A 12,979-nucleotide genomic window follows, 5' to 3' on the forward strand; every position below is an offset into this window, starting at 1 on the left:
ATGTTGGCAAGAATTCATCAAGGCCACATGGGAATTAACAAGTGCAAAGAAAGGGCACGGCGCCTGGTGTTCTGGCCAGGAATGAACACTGATATCGAGACGTTTGTACAGGCATGTTCTGTATGTAAAACGCACGCTTACAAGTTGCCGCAAGAGCCTTTGATTATGCGTCCCGTTCCAGACCAACCATGGTACCGCGTCGGCATGGACATTTTTTGCCACGCAGGTCGGTCATACTTGTGTATTTATGATGCCCTATCCAATTTTCCCGAAGTCCAACAGCTCGCAGACACTTCAGCAAAAAGTACTGTAGATGCAGCAAGTGCCATATTTTCCAGATATGGCATACCTGTCGAGTTATGCACTGATAACGGGCCTCAGTTTTCCAGTAGAGAATTTGCCATGTTCTCAAAAGTGTACGATTTCAAACACGTGACCTCAAGCCCGTATTTTCCCCGCTCCAACGGACTCGCCGAGAAGGGGGTACAAGTAGTCAAGAGAATCTTGAAGAAAACAACTGAAGCTAAACAAGACTTTTGGCTTGGTCTTCTCGCTTACAGGTCAACTCCACTGGAATGCGGCTGGTCACCAGCCGAAATATTGCAGGGACGCTCGCTGCGAACAACTCTACCAGCCGTTCAGGTCGGACAAAGCCGGCGGGTTGACAAACGCCAGCAAAAAGACTACTCAAGAGGGCCACTCGCACCACTCAACAACGGCGAAACGGTTAGAATAAAAGACGGCTCATCATGGAGAAGAAAGGCTCGGGTTCTTCGGTCGTCTGGTCAACCAAGGTCATACGTAGTCATGACGGAAGACGGGCAACTCTTGCGACGCAACCGCGAGCATCTGCTACCAACCAGAGAATCTTTTCGCCTTAGGGGTCCTCCTCACGACGACGAAGGTGATTTTGAAGAATACGCTGCCCCTGCCAGCACACAACACGACCCAGAGGCGGCGCAAAGTCCAAACAGCACGGCGAGCATTGTGCCGACAGTTCCGCAACAAGCAGCTGCTCCAAGGAGGACTACAAGACAACGCAGACCACCTCGGCGCTTAATGTATGACGAGAACTTTCAACAAGTGCCGTGACTGTATTCAGTGCTCTGATCTTTGCTGTTTTTGATGTGCAGTGATTCTTTATTTAACTTCCTTTTTGTTCTCCCGAGCTAAAAGCGCTCCTTGTCCGTTTTTTTTTTCTCTTTACGAAGGGGGATGTATCGTAATCTGTATCTAATCTGCTCAGCATGCAGCGCGCTCTGTGTTCATGGCAAGATACGCCCCCATGTGATAAGGGCGTTACCCGCATGTTCACATCGTGTATAAAACCAGTGCTGAATAAACGCGGGGGCGGACTTTGGCCCAGCAAGTGACACGCGACGTGTCGTCGTCTGTTCCACTCGATGCAGACACGGCTCATAACAGAATAGTCAGCACCGGTATCGAGCAGCGCGGTAATCTCCGTGCCATCAGTTGTCACACGCAAATCGGATGCAGCGTATCTGATACTGTCGCTGCCTCTCTCTGTCCAGGTATCGCCAGCTCGAGGGTTTCGCGATGGAGGATCTTGACACGTCCCGACGTCAGCGGCCTTGCCTCCAGAGGTCGCTGATGTTAGTTTTCCCGACGCGGACTAGGCGAGCGACGGCCAGCAGAGCTACTCTGGCGGCCAGGGCTGGAAGAGCGATAACGGAGAGGCGAAGGGGAACGGGACTTGCGCCTTCCAGAGTAGGCAGGGTTCTGGCGTGCCCAGAGATGCTGCGCAATCTCATGCGGTCGTTCGCCGTTCTGAGGGCAGGGTGCGTCGGGATGGAAACCGCGAAGGCCCACTTGGCGGTACGGACATGCTCTGTAGAGTTGACCGGGCTCCCCACAGTGGTAGCAGAGAGGCCTGCGGTCCGGTGTACGCCACAAATCCGACTTGCGAGGGCGTGGCCCAGCTGTAGCAGATGCGGGTGCGGAATATGCGGCGATGTTACTCACGGGGTCGTCGGGGCCATACCGTAGCCAGGCACGCTTCCGTGACATGTGCCGATGTTGCTCACGCCAGGCGTTGGGGTAATGGGACCGTAGCCTGTCGTGCGACGTACAACGGATGCGTACGTGGGTCTGTCATCCGACCGGGACGGCGCTTCGGGGACAGGAGGTGCCTGCGCAGCCTGCCGCACCTCGTCCCTGACGACTTCAGTCAGCGCTGCCAGCGGCGCAGGTGGAACCTGGGGCAGATGGATCCGTTGCAGTTCCTCCCGGACAACGGAGCGAATTAGTTCGCGCAAGGTGTCTGCACTGCCGCCGAGACACGACGAAAAGCCTTCGGGCACCAAGCAGTTGATGTCCTGGTTGTACTGGCGGGCCCGTTGTTGCAGCGTCGTCTCCATCGTGGTCGCCTCGGTTAGAAATTCCGCCACCGTACGGGGTGGGCTGCGCACGAGGCCCGCTAACAGCTCCTGCTTAACCCCACGCATGAGATGGCGCTGCTTCTTCACCTCTGTCATGTTGGGGTCGGCGCGCTTGAAAAGACGGGCCATGTCTTCGGTGTACATGCGCACGCTTTCGTTCGTGCGCTGATTTCGCGAGTGCAGCGCAGCTTCAGCCTTCTCCCGGTGGTCAGCGTTGGGGAACGTAGCCAGGAGACTCCGGCAGAACGTCTCCCAGGTGGGAAGTGTAGCCTCGTGGTTTTCAAACCACGTCCGAGCAGACTCTTCCAGGTCAAAGTAGACGTTATTCAGCTTGCGCTCGTGGCACCAGCCGTTGTAGCGTGCGACCCGCTCGAACGTCTCCAGCCAGTCCTCAGCGTCTTCGAACACGTCACCGTGAAAAGATGGCGGTGTTCGCGGTGGGTGGCAAAGGATCGGCGCCAGGGGCCTGGTGTCAGCGGCCATGGCAGTTGGACTCGACGGTAGAGGCTGGATCGGCGGCGGGGTCCTGGTGTCAGTGGCCATGCCAGTTGGACTCGGCGGTCGAGGCTGCGTCGTCCTTGTTGGCGGGGGAAGGGGCCCAAATTCAGGCGACTCTCCGCGGAGACGGCGGCTGGGTCGCTGGTGAACCGGTGTGAGGTCCGTAGTGACGCTGTACGGAGTTTGCAGGTCGGGAAGCGCACCCAGCACCTCCACCCAACTGTAGCGTGCAACGCCAAAAAGAACACTCGCGCAGAGACGAAAAACCTGCGGCGGTCAATTAGTGGTTCGAGCGCGCGCGAGAGAGCCAACTAACTTCTTCCTCTTCTAGCGCATGCACTACTTCTGTCTCTTCTTCGAATGCATGTATCAATATGACAAGGGAGCTTTTTTGGGACTGATATGCCATTGTAATTAATATATATGATTGTTTACATTATAGAGAAACAGTTATTGGCATATTTACTTAAAGCTTTCGATACGGTTGACCATGGATTACTATCGATGAAATTAGCTTGTTATGCGTTTCTACACGTAGCGTTAAACTTTTTTCGAAGCTATCTCACAAACCGACAGCATAGAGTACACATAGAAACAGACACCTCCGACTCTTTGCGAGTCTCACATGGGGCACCACAAGGATCGGTATTAGGGCCAGTTCTGTTTTCCTTACACATAAATGATTTCCCCAAATGCTTAAAAGATGGTGATGCCGTTATATACGCCGATGACACAGCTGTACTCGTTTCCGGTAAAGATTTTAATCGACTAGAAGAAACTGCTAATAAAGAATTACATATTACAGCTGAATGGTTTGCTGCTAATGAATTAACGGTCAACCGTACAAAAAAAATTACGGAATTTTCACATCTTCAGGCAGCAAAAACAAAGGTTTTATTAACTTAAGGGTTGGTCAGAAGGACATTGCTCAAGTCGAATCTACCGATGTCTTGGTGTCACGCTGGGCTCGTCATTGCATTTTAAGGAACACATCAGTAACGTCTGCAAGAAACTAAGCCATGCATGTTCTGTATTTTTTGAAGCACGACAATACTTTCGCCTAGAAACGCTCGGAGCAATATACTTCGCAATTTTTGACTCTTATCTCACATATTGCGTTCAATCATGAGGCTATACCTAACCTTCTTATCTAGAACCACTGATCATTCTGCAGAAACGTGCTCTGCGCATTTTAACCTTTCCAGGTTACAGAGCACACTGGAGCACTGTTTCCCGAACTGCAGGTTATGTCATTCACGGTAGCACGTGATTACAAAACAGCTGGTGCTGCGCATAAAATTCTGTCAAGTAATAACCCGCTTCCCTCCACCATATTTATACCACCACAAGGCACACACGAATTGAGGATGATTAAAATTTTAACTAGCCCGCCTTTTACAACACATGCAACAGGCGATAATTAACATATACTGGTACAAAAATCTGGAATGCTCTTCCAGTAATGGTTAAAAGAAGTCCAAATTTTTCTCGCTTGGTAAAGGACATTATCCATAGAAATAGCTTTCAATTTTTCGCTGAAATTTAATGTACTATAAAGTGCATTACTTGGTTTGTATAGAATGATCTAATACTATTCAATCTGTAATTATGTATTGTTCAATGTTTGTAACGAACGTCCTCTGTTGTCTTTTTCTTCATTTCATTGGTTTCATATGGTTGCTTCTGTTGATTGTGGTTTTGTGCAATATCTTCTATGCATATGAAATGTACAATTTTTTTATGTTCACGCCTGGGTACGCTGTTTTGTGCACTTATTGCATGGGTCCGAACTAGTAGCTTGCTAAGGGCCCAGATGCTTTTATCACCCTCTTTTGTATAACCCTCATTCAAAGTGAATAAACTGAAACTGAAAAACTGAACCTCGGAGGTGAGCTGAGTGGGTGAGGGAACAAACGCAGGTTAATGACATCCTAGTCGAAACCAAGAGAAAGAAATGAGCTTGGCAGGGCATGTAGTGCGAAGGCAAGATAACAGCTGGTCCGTATGAGTAACGGTATGGATTCCAATAGAAGGCATACGTAGCAGGGGGCCGGAAAAGCTTAGGTGGGCGGATGAGATTTAGAAGTTCGCGTTGATACTGTAGCCACAGCTGGCAAATGACAGGGTTTTTTGTAGAGACATGGGAAAGGCCTTTGCCTTCCAGTGGGCGTATTCAGGCTGGCGCTAATGATGATGATGATGATAAAGCTCTACCCACTTCGTAACTAATGAATGCTAAGACCCTACGTTACAGCGCCTCATCTACTACATAGAAGGCAAGGCCATGTCCCCCAGGAGTGTTAAACGTAAATTATTCTTATATTGTTTTCACATTGGTATCGTCCTAAAGAAAAAGTTCGCATCCTACAGTACAGCGTAACAAGCCAGCGAAAGAAGACTGCGTTTCACCCAGAAACTCACGGCCTAAAATAACGTCTCAACAAAACAGTCGCCGACGTGCTCGCCATGTACGTGGACACCGAACAGAAAACGTGGGATGCCATGCTTTCCTACATCGTCTTTGCCTACAACGCCCCTGTGCAGGAAGCGAGCCAGGTGACACCGTTTAGACTCTTCCACGGAAGGGAGACTGCAAACAGGCTCGAAGCCATGCTGCCGAACATTGGCGAAAAAGACGCCCTCGACGTCGCCCCCTACCTACAGCGCGCAGAATAAGCGCCACGGCTTGTCCGGCTACGGATCAAGAACTAATATCGCACTGACACTCGACGCTACATTCTGCGCCGACGCCACACAGAACACAGCATGAGTGACCGTGTGTGATTGTTTACACCCCTTCATCACCGCGCACTCAGTGCAAAGCTTTTGCGCCACTTGTTCGGCCGTTATAGTCATAAGCATGCCTGTCTAAAGCGCTCGAACGCCGGCCTGTACCGCAAAAGAAGAAAAATTTTTAGCCGTTTTTTATTACCCGGGCCGAGTTTTATTCTACTTACCAAATGATTTCTATGGAAACATGGTGCTCCAAAAAGAAGTGCAACCAATTTATGATTCACCTGTCAACTCTATTCTCACTTCTTTCCATACTTCCTTTACTGTTGTGAGTTATGATTATACACCGAATCGCCAAACTTTCTTCACTCATAAACCAAATTAGCTCTTCGAGGAAGGTTTTCGAGCAACGTTCGTGGCAGGTGAACCAAATAGCCTGCAAGAACGTTCTACTAAAGCAAATTCGTTGCGTTTTCCGACATGCAAACCACATTTTAGAGTCGACTCTAAGTGAAGAGGAGGGGAGAAGAGTGCACGTTGGCGCATAAGATACCTCTCGCAGTTCGAAACATCGATAAAAGATATGAAGGATACTTAAGCTACGCGCTGAGGGTAATGGCTACTTTCAGGGGCAGGGCATCCTCTTCGTAGGTTCTGCAATGGCAGGCTTTATAGTGCTCCATTTGTTGTGCAGCGGCGTACATCAAATCACAGGGGTTTTCCGTTGGCCACCGCATGAAAGCGACTGTATGCCACGCAAAGGAGAGATAACGCGAAGCGCCAAAATTCAGTTTGCTACTCGCTTAATTACAAATCCCTATATAGAAGCTATCTAATTGCACACATACTCATTAACAGACAATCGTAATGTACCACATTGCGCGAAAGACCACATGACATGCATATATACCTGGCTTGTACCTAAGAGTGGCTGCCAGCTCAGGGTTGTGTGTATCTGATTCACAACCCGAGGATTGCAGGTTCGCACCACAACTGAAATTTAGAAAATGTTCTTCAGGGGGAACTAATTATAAATTTATATGATTCCTGATACGCGGCGATATTTAATTGGCCTTACATGTAGTGTTCTGTGCTCTCTTCCATTGCAAAGATGCACTTGTGACATGGGTTTCACTGCACGACGCCGACGGGAATCGCTTTTTTACGTTTAAAGAGATCTTTATCACTGTCGCGTGAGAAACCTGCAGTGCGCGGTATTTTTGGCGGAATCTCTATAAAATAGAGCTTATTCGGCTTTTTCGCTCCCGACCTTTCAGCGACTTAACATGTTTGGTCGTGTGCCTTGAAACCAATGGATTATACTGTCAGAGGATGGCGTGCAACAGGCCAGTGACCATGCTGGAAACTCGTTTCTAACGCCCTAAAGGTGGATTTTTATTTTTGCACTTTATCACACTGTAAACTATAACAGGCTTTGGGTCATTGCAGATTGTGTAGTACTCATATTCACAGGGACGATAAAAGCAACGGCGTTCTTCAGGATTGTGGCTGAAAGCTGGTGCGCAACGCTCATCAATCTTTTCATCCCATTGGTACATCTCACATATCATACCTGAAACAAAAAGCGCAGCGGCTGTTAAAAGGAGCTGGACGCGGAAGGAAATGGTACAATTACCACGCTTTGCATGCGAAAGTATTGCTAAATATCCTAGCAAGCGAGATACAGCACTAAGCGCATGATGTTTCAATCATTTTCGAGTGCTTGATCTTCTCTATCCTGACCTATGATCAGTTGTGGCTGTCAAGGTGAAGCTTTCGTTGGACACCCCAACCACGCATTGAAGGGAGCGTGGAGGAATTGCACGGAATGAGGGGGGGGGGGTGTATTTGGGATGAATTAAGGGCACCTGTTACTGATGTAGCTAACTTCGTAGCTAGGGAGAGAGTTGTGGCGTTTCTCGACATACGTTATTTCTTCTCAGGCAAAAGCCTTTCTTGCCTCCTGAGAGGCGCGGACGGAAATTGCAGACAGAAGCTGTCCGCAAAAGAGTCCACTCCAACTGACAATCATACGCAACTAATAAGAAAATAAAATTCTGGTCTAGGTGCGAGTCGAAACCGGGCTGCGGCTAGGGAGACGTGGGCGCTGTCAAGATTTGGTGAATATCGCTCTCCACGACACTTCGACGTTTGAAGCTTAATAAAGGCACGCCTAGTGAATGCACACTACTTAAACGCGCATCTTTGAGATATATACTAAGGCTTACATGAGTAATTATGAGCATATTATTACACATGTCGCAATCAAGCGGATACCAAACTACCTCCGTTCCGGCAAATTTCCTCCATACTTGGCGTGCACTCATAGCACCATAATGTGGCACCAACCGAAAACCCTCCTCGGAATGTACGCCGCTGGCTCAGTAGATGGGGCAGGTGGTGGACCACGCACAGATTTTGCATTTCCGCACTTAGAGAGACTTATGTGGACCTCATAAATCTTTAATCTTTCTTCTGACATATCTTTAAATAGTCTTCTCTCTGCTTGTTGCCGTGACTGCGTCTTAGCTGGAACAGGCAACTGTCCCGTGTAACGTCCTATACATTCTCTCTTCGGTTGCAGGAACTGACCACTCAGCAGAAAGCCGTTTTTTTTAGTTCTCGTTCCAAAGGAACACAACCACCATGGGCGGGGACGAGAGACTCACGCCTGATTCATAGAGTTGTTCGGCATCGTAGGCAGCTCTCATTGCACTCCTGCCCTAATGGCACAGTCCAGATGTCCACATAGTCTGACAGTGCGACAGGGTGACTTCCCGTGACTACAGGGTGACTTTCTAAGCCACGACTCAGTGCGCTCGGGAAATCGGAGTCCACAAGCTAACGCATTCCATTCCACGTCAATCGAATTGATCGCGAGAGATTTTTAATGCCATGAAGCATTCGGTTGCCAGGCGAATACAAGACTTGTCGAATATTGCTTAAGCCTACCGAGGCTCTGTTGTCCGAGTGTCCCACAGTGCTTTAGGCAACGGACGTAGCAACCTTCTCGACCTTTCCTGTGACATGGCGGCGTCAAGACACCGTTTTTAGGCCTCTGCGAAATTGTTTCCGTTACTGTTGGCTTAGGGAAACTTTTAATGCCTCTGCATTAGAACGGCTATTCGAACGATAACCCAGCGTTGTCTGTCGGTGCATCGACTCCGAGAAAGGAGGAAAAAACATGCCACACTAATGGCAGGCTGGAGCGGGATTCGAACACCTGGCGGCCAAAACAGGTAAAATTCGCTGGCCGCTGCTTAAACCATTTGGTCATTACCGCAGCCTCTGTGCCCCCCCCCCTAGTACAGGACGCGCGGAATAAATCCTACTGTTGGTCAGCCTTGTATCCTGTATCCTTTCCTTGGCGTTTCTTTGTTTGCCGTCACTATATTTGCCATGCACTAACCAGCTCGGCAACAGATTGCTGCCAGCTGTTGACTACGTGCTGAAGAAGATAGTTGAGAAATCGGCACGGATATACGGTTGCGCGATACTGTGACAGGCCCCCGCAGTGAACACGTCCATGTACCCGATATAAAAATCTGAGCTTCCTGCGACACGACTACCGAGTGCCTAGTTCCCGGAGCCACGAAAACCTGTCGCCAAAATTGTTCTCGTCGGTGAGCTTTTATTGCGAAAGCAATATTGCTAGCACTTTTCTGCCATCGGCGGAGGTCGTTCCTTCACTGTCACGTGGCACGACCACGTGACAGCGTGACGTCACGACCAGAGGAGAGCAGGGGCCCCAACTCGTCTCTTCGGCCGTAGTCGTTCCTTCGCTCGGCGAGGCGGCTACCACGTGACGGCCTCCTCGGCCCGCCGCGTGAGGGCGCTCTCTAGGAGAATATACACGGGGCGCCGCAGGCGCGCTCCGCTTAGTGATGTCTGAGGAGTTGTACAAGCCGTCGCTGGAGCGACGTGCTGCGCGCAAACGCCGGCGCCGTGCCGAGGAGACAGATGAAGAAAGAGAAGGGCAAGAGCGGTTGGCTAAGCAACGCGCCTATGCCGCAGAATGGCGAGCCCGGCGGCGTTCTACAAGTTCTCTTTCTTTCAGTCGCAACAAAAAATTAGGAGTCACTTTGGCGACTAAAGTGGTGCAAGGCGAAAGCCTTAGTACAGCATTCTGTCACGAATGTGGTTGTGAATGATGATTCAAGTGCTGCCAGCGAATGACGCGTCCATTGGCTGTCTGCGTGTGTTACTGATGTGTGGTTAACATGTTAAGCTTCGCCTGTAAGAGTGGAACGCGACAGCGTCTTGCAACGCTGCCAGGGAGTCCACAGAACGCCATCGCCAATTCGGCTGTACGCCTTGCTGGACGGTAAATTTATTTTTTGAGGAAAGGAAATGTATCTCTCTCGCATATCTGGGTGGACACCTGCACCTCGCCGTAAGGGAAAGGGGGAAGATGGGAGTGAACGAAGACGCCGTATTAGCTAGACGCGCCTTTGTTCATTCCAAACCATTCAGCTGGCATTACGGAGCGGCTAGCGTGCTCGTATCGCACTCCGGAGACCGTGGTTCGATTCCCCAACTCGACCAATTTCGTTCTCGGTTTTATTGATTTATGCGGTCTAACGAGAAAGGTTATAATTAGGCTATTTCTTATTTATATTATTGTATTTCTATTCATAGTGTTCTGTCATTCACCTGTCAATTGTTGGAACTGTCTAGGATGTTCGACACAACGTATATGAAACGAGCAACGTCGAACTGAGTGGGGAAGTGCGTGGTGGTGGAGCGAACGCGGCATCGTCTGTTTTTTCCAGCAGCGTCTTTTTCCGCGGACGCTGTTGTCGCTGCGGCGCGCGTCTTTCTTTTCTTTTCCTCTTTCTTCTGACCTCTTCATTCTCCTCTATCTTAATTAGGCTAATTGATTAATTATGCAATTAACTAAACTCAGTCCAACTTAGTTGGAGCATCACTATACGATCCCTTTGATTGGTTGCATGGTTACTAGCCAAAGTACAATAGGCCCCATTTGAAATTCGCGCACTGTGACGTCACGAGCATTTCCACCAATTGAAAAGCGTGACATTTTCTGTCGACAACTCCTGCTTACAACGATGAGGCATTAAAGGCTTCCGCCTTAAAAGGCATCGCGCCGAACGGGTGTTGCCGTTCCTCCCTTCCATTACGGTGCGGTTGGGGTGTCCACCGAGATGACAGAGAATTACTGCGCCATTTTATTTCCTCAAAAAGCCGGTAGCCACGCGTGACCTGTAGACGCGGCGCACTGCGTTCCTTCAGTTGGAGGCGCTGCGCGCTTTCGCAACCTACCAGGCTTAACCAAAGCTAAGCCCACGCCAATTTTTTCTATCTGTAAAAATCGTGACCATCATCAGCAGGAGGACAGGAAAGAACAGCGCAAGACAAAACAGCATGCGTTCAAAAGAGCGCAAAAAATAGCACAACATAAAAAGAGCACAGGGAAAAACAGGGAAAACGCTGCACGGTGACAAAACAAACCCGGGAAAAAAACAGCAAACGTAACTACAGCACGTCGGAAAAAAAACAGTACAACGACAAAATAGCGCACCCAATAAACAGCACGACGGCAGAAAAGCGCAGTAAAAAATCAGCGCGACGACCAAATAGCACAGCGCAGTATGGTGCAGCACTGCTGGAGCGGTGAACTATCATAGCCATAACACAAACGGTAAATCACAACACACGGCAGCGACCTTTGGAGTTTAGGAACAGCATTGCTTGGACGGCGCATGTGGCAGAACTAGTTTTTGTGGATACTGTAGTCCTTAAGTGCTTGCCTTCAATGATCTATTTTTTTTTCGGTTTTACGCAAGCAGAATCTTGGAATTTGAGAGATTAATTTGGCCTGGGCATCTGCTCTGCGATCAATAGTCCTTGTAGTTGGTCTTGTCTATGTGCTAGCTAAGTTTGCTCTTCTTAGCTGCTTTTGATGCATTCCGTGCCGCACGCAGCCGATTTTTTTAAGCAAATGCCAGGCAGCACGCATGACGTCTAAACCTTGACTTAGCTCTTAGACTTATCAAGGTCCTCACTAGGTCTTCAGCGGCCATAGCTAGCTTTCGCGGCAATGACGACTTCCAAAGCATAGAGAGAGAGGCTACCGGTTAAAACACGCAAAGCGATAGGCTGCTTCGATGGCACGGTCCTTACACTATGAGTACGCGGGCCCCGCCACAAGGCACAGGGTTGTCCCCACTAATCTTTAAGCTGGCAATGCTCCACATTTCTGCCCAACTGGATGGAGCTGAAGGTGTACAGCACGCACTGTAGGCCGACGACATCACCGTTTGGGCAACAGAGGGCAGCATTGGTCAACCGGAGGACCGCCTGCAAATAGCGGCTGGCGTAGTGGATCGCTATGCTGCGTGCTGTGGTCTCCAGTGCTCTCCTCAAAAATTCGAATTCGTGCATCTCCACCCCTCGCCAAGATGCAAGACCCAAATATTTCTCTATCTGGCTAGTGGACCTATACCCGAAACCACTGAGATAAGAGTCCTCGAACTCTTTATTCGCCAAAATCACCACGCTGACACAACCCTAGCCAAGCTTCGCAAGCTTGGCGACCAAGTGGGCCGCATGGTCGGTCGCGTCTCAAACAAGCGTGGGGGCCTCACAAGTAAGGACACGATGGGACTCGCCCACCCGTTGTGACGAGCCGAATTTTACCAACTCTATGCCTGCACTTACGCATGGATGATGAAGACATCTTAAAGGTTGTTCTCCGCAAGATGATCAAGAGGGAACTCGATCTCCCGATCCCTGCCTACAATGTCGAGCTGCTTGCATTGGGAGAGCTACCTATAGGGAGCTGCGCGAGGTGCACCTCACTATCAGTACACCCGTCCTGCCAAGAATGTGTCCGATCGTCGCCTTCTGGACCGCCTATATGTCCAACACGACAATCGCATTGAGGAAAGGGTACAAGTGCCCGAACTGTGAAGAGGCGCCCTGCGTGTTCGACTCCTTCCTACCAAAGTGGACAAAGAAGACCACAATGGACGGCGTCAGGCGTGGGCGAATGCCCTACACCGCCATTATGGCTCCAAACACATAGTTTTCTACGTAGTCGTTGCAGGCCCACACCATTCTAGGAGAGGATGGTACACCTCCGCAGTCATTTCGGAGGAAAAAAAGGAGGACGGCCTAACTTCTAAGGCCCCTAGCGCAACCCACACGGAGGAGGTAGCAACCGGCCTGGGTGCCTCCCACCCTCAATCTAAATTCATCTTATCGGACTCGCTAGGGGCCTGTCAGAATTATGAGCTGTGCTGGATAACGCCTACAGCGCAAATAATACTTCGAAGAGCAGCTCGGGATCAGAACACCACGATCCGATTTTTCATTTGGACGCCAGG

At 49.7% G+C, this 12,979-nt stretch overlaps 1 protein-coding gene across 1 annotated transcript; it reads left to right on the forward strand.

The window, feature by feature from the left end:
• Positions 1 to 371: 371 nt before the first annotated feature.
• On the forward strand, positions 372 to 1,208 carry LOC149324766 (uncharacterized). The gene has a single exon (XM_089565272.1). The coding sequence runs from the start codon at positions 403 to 405 to the stop codon at positions 1,090 to 1,092; it is 690 nt and encodes a 229-aa protein (XP_089421398.1). The 5' UTR covers positions 372 to 402; the 3' UTR covers positions 1,093 to 1,208.
• Positions 1,209 to 12,979: the final 11,771 nt, after the last annotated feature.

This window comes from Amblyomma mixtum, unplaced genomic scaffold (genome assembly GCF_055824585.1).
Source record: "Amblyomma mixtum isolate Tamu unplaced genomic scaffold, ASM5582458v1 scaffold_18, whole genome shotgun sequence".
NCBI lineage: Eukaryota > Metazoa > Arthropoda > Arachnida > Ixodida > Ixodidae > Amblyomma > Amblyomma mixtum.